The sequence below is a fragment of the Hermetia illucens genome, chromosome 6, assembly GCF_905115235.1.
Source record: "Hermetia illucens chromosome 6, iHerIll2.2.curated.20191125, whole genome shotgun sequence".
Taxonomy (NCBI): domain Eukaryota; kingdom Metazoa; phylum Arthropoda; class Insecta; order Diptera; family Stratiomyidae; genus Hermetia; species Hermetia illucens.
In genome coordinates, this window is record NC_051854.1 from 80,446,311 (window position 1) to 80,458,859 (window position 12,549).

Consider the following 12,549-nt stretch of genomic DNA (forward strand, 5'->3'; position numbering starts at 1 on the left):
CACCCTGGGGCGTGCCTCTGTTCACAGCTCTGGTCAAGTGGTTGCCTCCCAGATTGGACTGGATTATCCTGGTACTCAGCATGGATATAATCCAATGCGTGAGATACCCCTCCAATCCAATACCGGTCAAGGCTTCCTTGATGGCGTTGGTACTGACGTTGTTGAAAGCTCCCTCTATATCCAAGAAGGCAGCAAGGGTATACTGCTTGTACTGCAGTGACCGCTCAACCGTGCTAATTACCTCGTGGAGGGCGGTTTTTGTGGATTTTCCTTTGAGGTAGGTATGCTGGGACTTAGAGATAGGCGTTCTCTCCATAATCGTCCTTAAGTGAATGTCCAGGACGCGTTCTAGGGTCTTCAGCACGAAAGAGGTCAGGCTGATTGGTCGAAAGTCCTTCGCGGACTCATGACCGCGCCTGCCCGCTTTCGGTATGAAAACCACCCGTGCGCGTCTCCAGGACTGCGGTACGTATCCTAAAGTGATACAGCTCCGGTAAATCTCAAGAAGCCACGGCACAACCCTTTCCTGCTGCTTCTGTAGCATCACTGGCATTATGCCATCTGGGCCTGGAGATTTGTATGCGGAGAAGCTGTTTATAGCCCAGCCGATCCTATACCCGGTAATTACCGATTTGATAGTGTCGCACAGCTGGTGTTACCGCAAACCCTCCAAGCTATGTTCTGACTCAGGCTCCTCCTCGCTGGAGGGAAAGTGTGTTTGCACCAGCAGCTCCAAGGTTTCGCTAGAAGATTCCGTCCAGGAGCCTTCCGACTTTTTAAGGAAGGATGGACTCTTATGTTCCTTGGACAGAATCTTACTGAGCCTCGCGGATTCACTAGTGCTTTCAATGTTCTGACAATAGTCTAGCCAAGACCGCCTCTTGGCGGTCCTGATGGCCGACTTGTACTTCTTTAGGCAGTCCTTGTATGGCTGCCAGTATTTTTGCCTGTAGCAGATGTTAAAGATTTCTCTGGTCAGCTTCCTGAGACTAGAGAGATCTTCGTTCCACCACGGTGGCAGGGTCTTTTTGCTGTACTTAGCAGGGCACGAGACTTTGAAGGCGGTATTATGCCTTCTCCAGAGCCCCGACCATTGACTCCAATTCGTCTGTTGTGCCTACCAATCCAATCCTACCAATTTGCGCACCGGAGTGTTTGTTCTTAATTATCTGACCAAACTTTCTCCAGTCGATCCTCCTGGGGTCTCTAAAGGGCTGGGAGACCTCTGCGGCGAGATCTAGACCGAAGAGTATCCAGCTGTGGTCAGAGAAGGATCTCTGGTCAGACACTCTCCAGTCCTCCACCTTAAGAATCCCGTTATCGGTTATTAGGGTGATATCAAGGACCTCCTCGCAACCGTTACAGTTCTCCAAGCAGGGGAAATGGAAGGTTGATGTACTGCCCCTGTTACACACCGATAGATTTGAAGTAATAATAAAATCAAAGAATGACTCACCTCTTTCGTTGATTTCGGAGCTACCCCAAAGCAAATGCCTTGCATTCGCGTCGCCGCCTTTCAGCAGGTTGGATTTCTTTGCTGTTATGGTGTTCGTCAGGTGTTGTAGTTCTTCTGGCGGAGCTGATCGGTCGTGAGCCATGTAAGCCGAGGAAATATACACGTTCTCTCCCCCCGCCTGCTCCAGCTTGACCACAACTAGGTCACTGGAACTCAGGTCAGGGCACAGGAAAGCGTGCAGACTCTTCCTCGCAAGAACACATGCTCTAGGTTTATCCTGATCAGCGTCTCCTGTGCTGTGGAATAAATTAAAATATTTGCTTTGGAGCCCTTTGATGGTTCGGTCGCTTCCGACCCAGGGCTCCTGTATTAATGCGATGTCGATGTCTTCCGCTAAGAGGAAGACGAGCAGATTAGCCGAGGCGCACTTCGAGTGCTGCAGATTTATCTGCGTTACCCTCAGCATGATCTGGTTGCGTGGGGGGTTTGTCAGCCCCCGTCGGACCGTCGATCGTCATCTCCTCCAACAGCTCGTTGGCGGCGTCGATTGGGTCTAGGTCGTCGTCCGGTTTTGTAGAGCGGAACGCTTTCACTTTGGTATTCCTGACTCCGAAAGTAGAATTTTTAATAAAATTACATTCCATTTTAAATATATGCTTGCTATTTACTCCTTGATAGGGTATAGCACGTCAACCACACCTATGGGACATCGTTCACGATTCGCTGGCATGTGCTTCAGCTCACCCATTACTTCCCGAGATGCCTGCACTCCGTCTCTACTGTTCTGTGCCAAGTGCTCTAGGGGCGACCCATACGTCTGTGGCGCAGCAAATAAGCAAGATCGACAACGACTTGTTAAACTCACTCTGGCTGCGACGACTCCCGGAGGGCATCGAAGCGATCCTCGCGTGCGTCTCCGGTTCTTTGGAGGCGCTGGCAGCTGCGGCTGTGCACGCGCGTCCAACAATAGCGGCCGTTCAGCAGCCTCTGACGAAGTTGACGAGCTGAAGCGTGAAATAGCCACGCTAGTGGCAGTATGACTGAAATGAAGGCGACGCTGAATGCTCAGCGTTCAGGTGCCAGGTCGCGGTCTTCTCCTTGAAAAGGGTGATCGGGTAGCAGGTCGTCAGGACAACCTACGGACCGAAGTGTTTGTTGGTACCATAGCAGATTCGGCGTAAAAGCCACCAAACGTACGATCCCGTGTAAAAAACTAGGTCCGCGGGGGGTCCTGGCGACGACCACCCAATACGCAGCGCCACATCGCCTAACAATTTATGACCCTCTCAGCAGGCGCAGTTATCTCGTAGATACTGGTGCGGAGGTTTCGGTTCTTCCCGTACCCCATCGACTATTTCCTCAATCATTAAACCTGGCGGCAGCAAATTCCTCCCGAATTATCACATACGGATATAGGCAAGTGGACGTGAGTCTTGGCATGCGTAAAACTTGTTAGCACTGATGAAGGGAACAAGTGGTTCCCGAAATATCGGTTTTTGCAAGGAAAAGTATTCACACCAACGAAAAAGAAACAACAAGGTTTTATTATTTCAAATAATTAATCGTTGGAAACACCGCATAATTTCACTCAGATTTCACTCAGATCGCGTAGGACGTCTTCGTGGCGATTCATCCTGGCGGATGTCTGCTTCCCCATACTAGGTGCAGATTTCTTGTGTCACTATGGATTGCTGGTGGACTTGCAAAATAAGTCTCTTATAGATCCCATGACAAACCTTAATTCGTCGAGCCAAATGGCATCTCACCCAAGTAACAATCTTTCCGTACTTTTAGAGGACATTACCGATTCTCGTGTTCAGTCAGATTACTACCGAATGTAGTCTCTCTAAACCAGTGAAGCACAATGTACAGCACCACATTACCTCTACTGGTTCCCCTATCTTCTCGAAGGTTCGTCCCCTACCACCCCAGAAGCTGGCTATTGCACAGAAAGAGTTTGAACAACTTATGCAACAGAGTATCTGAAGACCTTCGGACAGCTGCTGGTCTTCCTCACTCCATATGGTCTCTAAGCCAAATGGCGAAAGGCGTCCCTGTGGGGATTATAGAAGGCTAAACGCACAGACTGTTCCTGACCGATATCCGATTCCACTCATCCACGACTTTGCGCATCACCTCGCGAATTGCCGCATCTTTTCGACCTTGGACTTAGCCAAGGCATACCACCAAATCCCAGTAGCTCCTGAAGACATTCCAAAGACGGCAATATGCACACCCTTTGGACTCTTCGAGTTCACACGGATGACATTCAGGTTGTGCAATGCGACGCAAACCTTTCAAAGGTTCATTCACTCGGTCCTGCAAAACCTCAACTTCTGTTTCGTATATTTGGATGATGATTTGGTCGCTTCTTCCTCAGAGTCTGAGCACTTAACCCATCTCGAGTGCATTTTTCAACGTCTCCTTGGGGCCGGGTTGAGGAATGCAAATTCCTTAAAAAGCAAATGAGATTCCTCGGCTACTCCATTTCCCCTGAAGGAATATAGCCCGACTCAGACAAGGTGCAAGCGATTACAAGCTTCCCGCGTCCGAAGACAGTGAAAGAGTTGAGGAGGTTCTTGGGCATGTTAAACTTCTCTCGTCGTTACCTGCTCAAGGTCGCCTAACACCAGTCCGTTTTGAATGCATACTTGTCTGGTCCCAAAACTAAGGACACACGAGAGATCGTGTGGTCTTAAGAGGCTGTCCGCGCGTTTGACAAATCCCGTCAACAACTGGCTGACGCTACACTCTTGGCATTTCCTCTGCAAGATGCACCCCTAGCCGTTTTTGCTGATGCGTCTGACACCGCAGTAGGTGTTGCTTTTCACCAAAAGGTGAATCAGGTCTGGCTGCCGTTGAGCTTCTTCTCCAGACAGTTAAACCCCGCTCAACGGAACTACAACACCTACCATCGAGAACTGCTCGCCGCGTACTTGAGCCTTAAGTATTTCCGCTTCTCCCTAGAAGGCAGGCAGTCACAGTGTTCACGGACCATAAGCCTCTCACATATGCTTTGAAACAAAAGCCCGAGAAAGCGTCTCCTCGTCAGCTTCGACACCTGAGCTATAAAGCTCAGGTTAACGCCCGTTATACAGCACGTGTTCGGCAAGGACAACATAGTTGGTCACGCTTTGTCACGTGTCACCAAGGTTAACATCCCCGCCGCAATCGACTTCTCGGCTATTGCCAAGGTGCAAGGTCATTTCCCCGCAGTACCAAGCGGTTCCAAACCATAAACCTCAACATCGTAGGACCAATGCGAGACTCGCACGATTACAGGTATTACCTCACAATCATCGACAGGTTTACACGGTGGCCTGAAGCAATACCTATGTCGTCAGCGTAAGCTACCACCGTGGCCACCCTCGGAATGGGAAGATTAAGTACATCGTTGTACGTGATGTTCCACAGTAGTGGGCCCAATACGGAGTCCTGCGGGACACCCGCGGAAATAACATACTCCTGGGGTCCGCCATCGGTGTCATACCAAAACCTCCTTTCAGTTAAATTATTATCGACGATAGCAGCGAGATAGTTGGGAATACCAGCCTTCGCTAGGGATTTGCGTATTAGATACCAATTGACCAAATTGAATACACTTGTCCAGGGTTACTACCACGCAATATTTGCTGGTACTACCCTTCCCGGGGATTGCATCTTCGATTAAGCCAGTAACCAATTTGGTGCCATCAATGATTGATCTGGCTATGCGGAACCCATACTGCCGATCTGAAAGGCCACCTTGGCTTCCAACAACCGGGAGTAATCTATTATAGATTGCACAAAGACATGGGTTGTTATGAGGATGATTCACATGAAGGTTTACCAGGCTTAGACAGAAGTACCAACTTCTGCTGCTTCCATGCCGCTGGAAATATTCTCCCGGACATGCACGCTTCGAACAACTCAGCGAACATGTCCGGCCTGGTTTTCACCGTTCAGGCCTGGCGCCTTATTGTCTTCTATTTTACCGCAGATTTCAAGCAACTCGTCTCTGATGACTAGGGGAATTGGGGCACGTGATTTGCGGAGAAGAACGCCCTCTGAATCGTCCCATTACGATTCTATAAGCACTCCCCCACGGGTTTACGTCCGCTTCTGATCAGAGCTCCTTAAACCATTTCCCCTTGCTTCACCGGATGGCGAGCTTGAGGGTTTTGCGGGCTGCCTTATAGACGCACTCTTTCTGCCCCTGATCGACTCTACCTACCGCCCTCTGAGCCGCTCTTCTGGCTCGGTGGCAGGCTGATCGAAGACCAATCAGTTCATTATTCCACCAGTAGTTTGGTCTTCTACTGGGGAATTGAGCACCTCCTAGGCATGGACGCGTCACATGGTTTAGCGATGTATTGAGCCAGATGGACGGCTCTTTCCGTAGAGGCGTCTCCTTTATCATGTTGATCTAACCGCACCTCTGTGAAGGTCTGCTCATCCAAAGATTTTGCAGACCAGCCTGAAATCTTTTCCGGTTTCGGGTATGATAGCTCTTTGCCCAGTACCTCGATTCATGTCTCGAAGAAGATTGCCTGCTGATTGCTGTGGGTGTAGCGTTTGCTGACACACCAAGGCATACCATGCGCCCGCGCAGGGCTGACAAAGGTCAGGACTATAACCAGGCCTAACCTTCCTTCCTTCCTTTCTGAAAGCTATTTACAGCCCTTTCGTTAGCCAAAACTATGTCCATCTGCGTAAAAGCTTCTAATAAACTGCGCCCCTAGCATTTGATTCTCTGCTACTCCACTCTAGGGCCCCCTTGCGTCGAGAACAAGATTATCAAGCATTTCCTCGAATTCAGACAGTGTCAAACTTGGTGGGGCGTAGCAGCTGTACACATACGCTCCCTGACTTGCAGTACATTGTATGGCCTGTAAACTGCCACCAGTCGAATCTGTATGCCACCGTGACGGTTTCTTAACGATTCAGATGACAATTTCCATCTCAGATTCGAACGTGGTCTGCTCAAATAATTCCTGAGCGACCCAGCAATGATTGAGGTTTATTTGAATAAACCTCATTTTCTCATTGCAGTGAGCGTCTTCCTAAATTCGGAGCATTTACCACTTCCGGCAATATGCCGGTTATCCTGTTCCTATTTTAATTCGCACAATAGGCAATTCGGGCCCCTATTGCCCTCTGGTAATATGACCCTTCTCCCTCTTCTGCCTCGATCGGATCGATCAAAGCTGCTGATGCATGCCTTTGCGAAATGCCCAAACATGAAGCATTTAAAGCCACATTCGCTGTACGCTTTCCTCCTTCTGAACTGTTGGTGCTGGTTTTCAGAATGTCCTGTTCGCCTTTTTTCCTCTTAGGCGCCTGCTGATTATTTAGAGGATCCCCCTCTTTTTCACATACTAGTTTATTTCGTCGTGATTCGATGGTTTGGCGTCACTTGGGTCGCCTATGATACTCTTGGCACTGTGGGGTTCGGCGTAGCCTTATTATTCTTTTCCTCTATCTGCGATCTATTATAGAAGATTCGAATAGCCCTAACCATAGTTTTTATGGCTTGGTGCACGTTGTGCTTCTCCTTGATAAACTTGGACAGCTCAATTACTTTTGCCCCAAGCTGGGTGAAGGGTAATTCCTCCGTATCGGGACTCTGCTCCCTATAAGCCCCGGCAGAGTTACTCCCTTTGTACGCTCCTTCACTCTTGGCGTTTATTGACCTTGCCTGTACTTTATTCACCGTCATTGCCATTGGTGGACATCTCAAAGCTGATGAACTTCATTTGAGTGGATCCTTTCTTTGTTCCTAGAGCACCTCCTGCTGTCGCACATTTTATACATATGCGGTGGGTGTTATCACGGTGTTTGTCATCCAACGATCCACCTCTAGTTCATTTTTATTTGGTCTTGTTACTGGTGTTCTCGGTAAGGTCGTACTTCGCTTGATTACCTCCTATCCTATATGTCACCGAGGCACTGCGGTCAAGGGATATCGACAACCGGGAGCCCGCTTGCTCACTCCCAAAAGCCGCCGATACTGGGGTTCCGAGCCCCTGCACCGTAAATTTCCACCTTCTCTCGTTTTCCATGGTAGTTTTATGTTCTGGGTATCCTTCCCATAGCCATTTTGGTCCACGCTCCAGAGATAAGCAAACATTAGCCTATGCACAGTCAAAAACGAAAAGTGCAAGAACATACCAGCTGGGGTCGCGCCTGATGGGAGATATGGCCACTCCTAACAGGCTTGCTAAGAGATCTGGCAACATCTCAAGTGTCAACAAGTGTCCCCCAAATCCAAATTTTCTAGCCGTGGGAAAAAAAATTCTGTAGCATGTTTACATACCGGTCCGAATTCACTGTCAGTGTAACCTCATTTTCCTCAAAAAACCAGGGACCAATAATTCCAGCTGAGGAAATTGCACACCACACTGTGACTTTGGGTGAATGCAAAGGCTTTTGATGCAATTCTCGAGGGTTGGTGTCAGCCCAGTAGCGCATGTTTTGTTTGTTAACCGACCCACACAAATGAAAATGGGCTTCATCGCTAAAAAAACAATAGCACCCTCGGGAACGACATCAAGAAGAAGCTCACACGCGTTCATCCGAGAATTGAAGTCAAGTTCTGAAAGTTCCTGCACTATCGCCATCTTATAGGGATGAAAATGAAGATCATCACGAAGAATTCTTCTCACAGAACGATCGGATAGTCCAAGGGCAGATGCGTGTTTGCGCGCAGAACGGGCCGAGGGACTCCAGTTCTTCCTTTTGTCGCACTTGCAGCTTGTTTGAATGTAGTGACCCATGTAACAATTGATTTGCGGTCTGGGACGGGAGCCAACGGGGCTAAATTAAAGCGATTCCGAAATGCATGCTGTGTTGCAATAACCGAACATCCGCTTGAAATGTAAACCTCAACGGCAAAGACACGCTCCTCACTATTCCAACGCATGATGACGACTGAACCGTGTCGGGACAAAACTTTACAGTATCCCCTCTTGAACGAGACCACTAGCGCTCCTCTATGACATCAACTAACTGAGTGGCGCGCATTTTAAAAAAGGAAGTTATGCCGCCACACCCTGTACAATGGTATCAGCATAGGCGATAATATAGGACATAACTGTGCAAAGTTTGAAGGCAATCCAACTATTATTAACAAAGTTATAGAAGGCCGTAGTTTCGCACTTCAAGTAAATTGATTACACCCTAAGATGTGTATGACGTCATCGTCATATATAGTGAACTTATATGAACGGCGGGGTCCATGGGGACGTTCAATTTTCCTTTTTTATCTTTTTAAGGCTTTATTTTCAAAACCGTGTTGGTTTCTTCAACGGATATGGTAATTGGGCAGGCCAAACTACTATTTCGGCATAAAAAACAGAGAGTCTATTGATCTGCCATCTGCCACTGAGTCCACGTCCACCAACGTTTCCTTGGCTTCCCTTTTGGTCGACTATTATCGAATCTGCTTTTCGGCGCTCTTTTCGGGATGCTTCCCTCGCACATTAGTTCGATGTGGCCAGCCCATTGCAATTTCCGGATTTTGGCTAGTCCCCATGCTGGTGAGTTGTCAAATAATTAATACAATTCACGATTGTATCTAATTCGGCTCCCAAAATCTTTCGGACTTTCCTCTCGTATGCACAGATATGTTGCTAAATCGATAGTTGATATGGCAACTCCGACGTTTGATTGCCTTCAGGGATCGGTCATCTAACTTGGTCGTGAGGAGTTCACCCTTACCCTTCACCATGCTTCTGAGACTCTCCATAACCGCGTATAGAGATCCTCATTCTGCCGTTCCTCCGTCTCTTTGTCCGGGCTTTTGGGAGAAAAATTGTCACCATGTGTGCTCCTGGTATATCATCCCCAGCACGTGTTCACAGTTTTGCTCTTTCCCAACCTGACAATTTAGGAACTATGGTGCTAAGCCACTCTGCAGTGTTTTCCGTCGCGCAGTCCACCAGCATATGACCTGGTCGAAGTTTCGCAGTCCATCCTTTACGCATCTGCCTGACGACAATGTCTTCCATGGTTTCCTGCTCTTGACGAGTGAATATTTGCCCAGGAAACGTTTTTGGTAATATGGCCAATCGAATGCCCTTGACCTGTCTTCTTCCTCACGTATGATATATTTATCTCAGACATGCTTTTGCTAGCCCCTGATTTTTGAGCAGTGGTGTTTGTTGGTTGTTCTCACATACCAATGTTGACCTTGGATCCATTGCTTGACATCCCAATTTCTGACTTCTTGGATGTAATCACCTGGCTCTCAGTATTTCGGCGATGTGCCTCCGCCTGATTAACCAGTTTGTGTGCGGCATGAGGTCCCGGTTTATTGGATGGATTTGATTCCCATGAGTATGGCCGCTAATAGGTCCGCCATGCCATAGGCCCCCATAGCACGCTAAGGTCTAACTTACTCACTGAGATGACTAGGTATCAGTGCGGCTCCGTTCGAATACAGTCAGTTACCCCCGATTGCAAACTATCCAATAGGCGTGACATCCTGGATTGGGAGAAGTGTTTTTCGACTTCCTAGTCTAGATCCGTAGCGTTTTGTTAATAGTAGGGTCACTTCGTACAGGGTGTGGCTATTCCACTCACTAACGGTCTTGGTAGACGAGAGGCCTGGCCCCTGAAAAGCCACACATCGTCCTAGAAGAGAGGCAGCTCACCTCCAAAGAGAGATATGTAGGTTGGCCTCCGCGTCAGTCTATCCTGCAGTGCACTGCAGCACTGGATATCATTCCCATTATAACTATCTATGGTTATCTGCAGCTTCGACATAGCAGTTAAACCACTTACCCCAACTATAGTGTAGGTCTCCAGAACTTTACCATTCATAACAGCAAATGCCTTCTGGTTGGAATAACAATAAAGGCAGATCCTGCAGTAAGCTCGGATTGCGTTACTCTTTGTAATCACAACACAAAACATAGATTGAGTAGGGATCGAATCCTGCTTTCAATATTACTGAGATGCAAGGCCTCGCCAAGCTTATTTCGATTTTTCTCCAACCCTTGGCTGTACTAATCCTCAAAGTAGGTCACATCCTCATGCATACAAATGAACAAAGATTTTGTTTTCATCCATCGCATTAAATCGTTATTTTGTTTATGCAAACCCGAACGGTTTTATTCAGTTCTAATAGAGCCACCTCCGCCAGCATGCAAGGACTCATTTCCTTTCTCGTTCTGCACCAATGTTGTATTCACTGTGTCTGTCTAGATTTAAGTGATTCCCAGGAACCCCAACCGATTTTTATGATTGCCGATGATACATGTGAGCATCCAATCCAATCTGTAGAACCACCAACCACGCGTAAACACAACCATTTGCATACATTTCACGCATGAACCCCACACATAATGTTTTCATTATCAATTCCTGTTTTTTCATATGAGTGCTTTCCGATATCTATTGTGTCTAATCTATCTTATGCTAATTCAATTATGCATATCGGATAAACAACAACTCAGCAATTTTCCTCTTATCTTCCGCAGCAAGCGTTATTGGAACGTCTGGGCCATGGATCTCATCCCTTCACATTAGAGATAGGAATGTTAGCGCCACCCAGCGTGCAACTCGTCCCCGCGAAGAAGTATAATGGGGCCCCGATTGGTACCAGCTACGACGTTCGCGTATATATGAGTAAGTTACTTAGAATCCTTTTAAGAACAGATGGTAATTGTGTTTCCAATCGCTGTAAACTGAAATCTGAGTGTCCCGTTGAGCAGAACTGCCTTTCAACGTCGCACCGAGAGGGTGGAATTTCTGCCCATTGTGAGGAGTGTGAGCACATCCTGCTTCCGCTCGGCGAGTGATATATTGTTATCTTTCGCTCGACGGGAACTTACGGGAATCAATTCGATGTAACCTTGCTTGAAGGAAACCGCAGTTAAGATTAAATTGCTGTTTCCTTATAGGATAACAATGGGTGAGTACTTTCCATGAGGCCATGTCTCCATTGACTCGCTTCCATTGTAGTCAGCGAAGCTAACTACTGCTGAGCCATCGGGTTCTTGATAATGAAGGTTTTAATGAAGATTTATTTGACTTGTTTGTGGCGAATGGATGCAGGAAATTTCATCTTTCTCAAACAAGCAGATGCCTATTTATGTGACCATGAACGAAGAACATTTGAATCAACTTTTAGAATCCAACACTCATCGCTCAGCAGTTACGGCATACGCCGTAACGAAAGGACATATTCCACGTGCTGATTTCCTCCACATTTATATGCGTTGACTGACAAGATTAATAAGAGTTTAAGTATGCAATAATGCCAACCCATTTTTAAGTTTTTGTTGAAAACCTTATTAAAATCGGTTCAATGAATGTCTGTCTTTCCATGGTTTTTTTTCTTCTGGATGAAGGTGAAAATCTTAGAAAGACCCTGCCGGGCTAGGTTGCATCACTGCGTGGGAGGGGGGTAGATTAGGTGAATGCATTTACGCACACAGTGTTGGACTCCCGGTTCGGTACGTCGACGGACCACCAACTAAATACCTCCCCATTGTCAGCTAGCCTGGAACCGTTTGTTACATTATTTCGGGCTAGTCCCCAAACTCTCCCGCCGTGGAGAGCCTCTAAATCAGGGAATTACTTCCACCATCGGTAGGGGAGAGGAGGAAGGGAACTGTCAGTTCAAGGAACCCCCTGCCATCCGGTTCCCCCAACGGTCGAGCTCTATCTTCTTAGCAACGGGAAGGCCCCGTTGTCTGGACAGAGATCCCCTTTGTTTAAATAGAGCTGCTGAAGAACCCCATCCCACCTTCCACAAGAAAAAAAAGTGGGGTTGGCGGCGCACACAACTCCATTGCAAAACACACAATCCGGAGATCGCGCCTTTCGAATCTTGTGCAAGTAAGACTAAAAAACCCCCATGCCCACTTAAGAATTAGGAAAGGAAATAGTCAGTCACACCATGCTTCCGATTCAGCCATGCACCTAAGTTACCGATGAGCCGCGCAGTCCATCTGCCTCTAGTTTCATTTTGCCAACAGAGCTGCCACTGGTCTACAGTGCGTTGGCATTCTTCACGAGCAACAATCTCCCTTCGCTTATCTCCCTTGCGCTTGTATATGGCTTGACGTTCCGCAGCAAGAAGGACAACGGGGATCACTCCCGCGATT

At 47.7% G+C, this 12,549-nt stretch overlaps 1 protein-coding gene across 1 annotated transcript in view; it reads left to right on the forward strand.

Moving 5' to 3' along the window:
• LOC119659615 overlaps positions 1–12,549 on the forward strand; it is a 331,014-nt gene that overhangs the window by 189,892 nt on the left and 128,573 nt on the right. Inside the window, exon 7 of the mRNA XM_038067791.1 lies at positions 10,918–11,065. Coding sequence (XP_037923719.1) covers positions 10,918–11,065 — 148 coding nt within the window. The remainder of the gene's footprint in view (positions 1–10,917; positions 11,066–12,549) is intronic.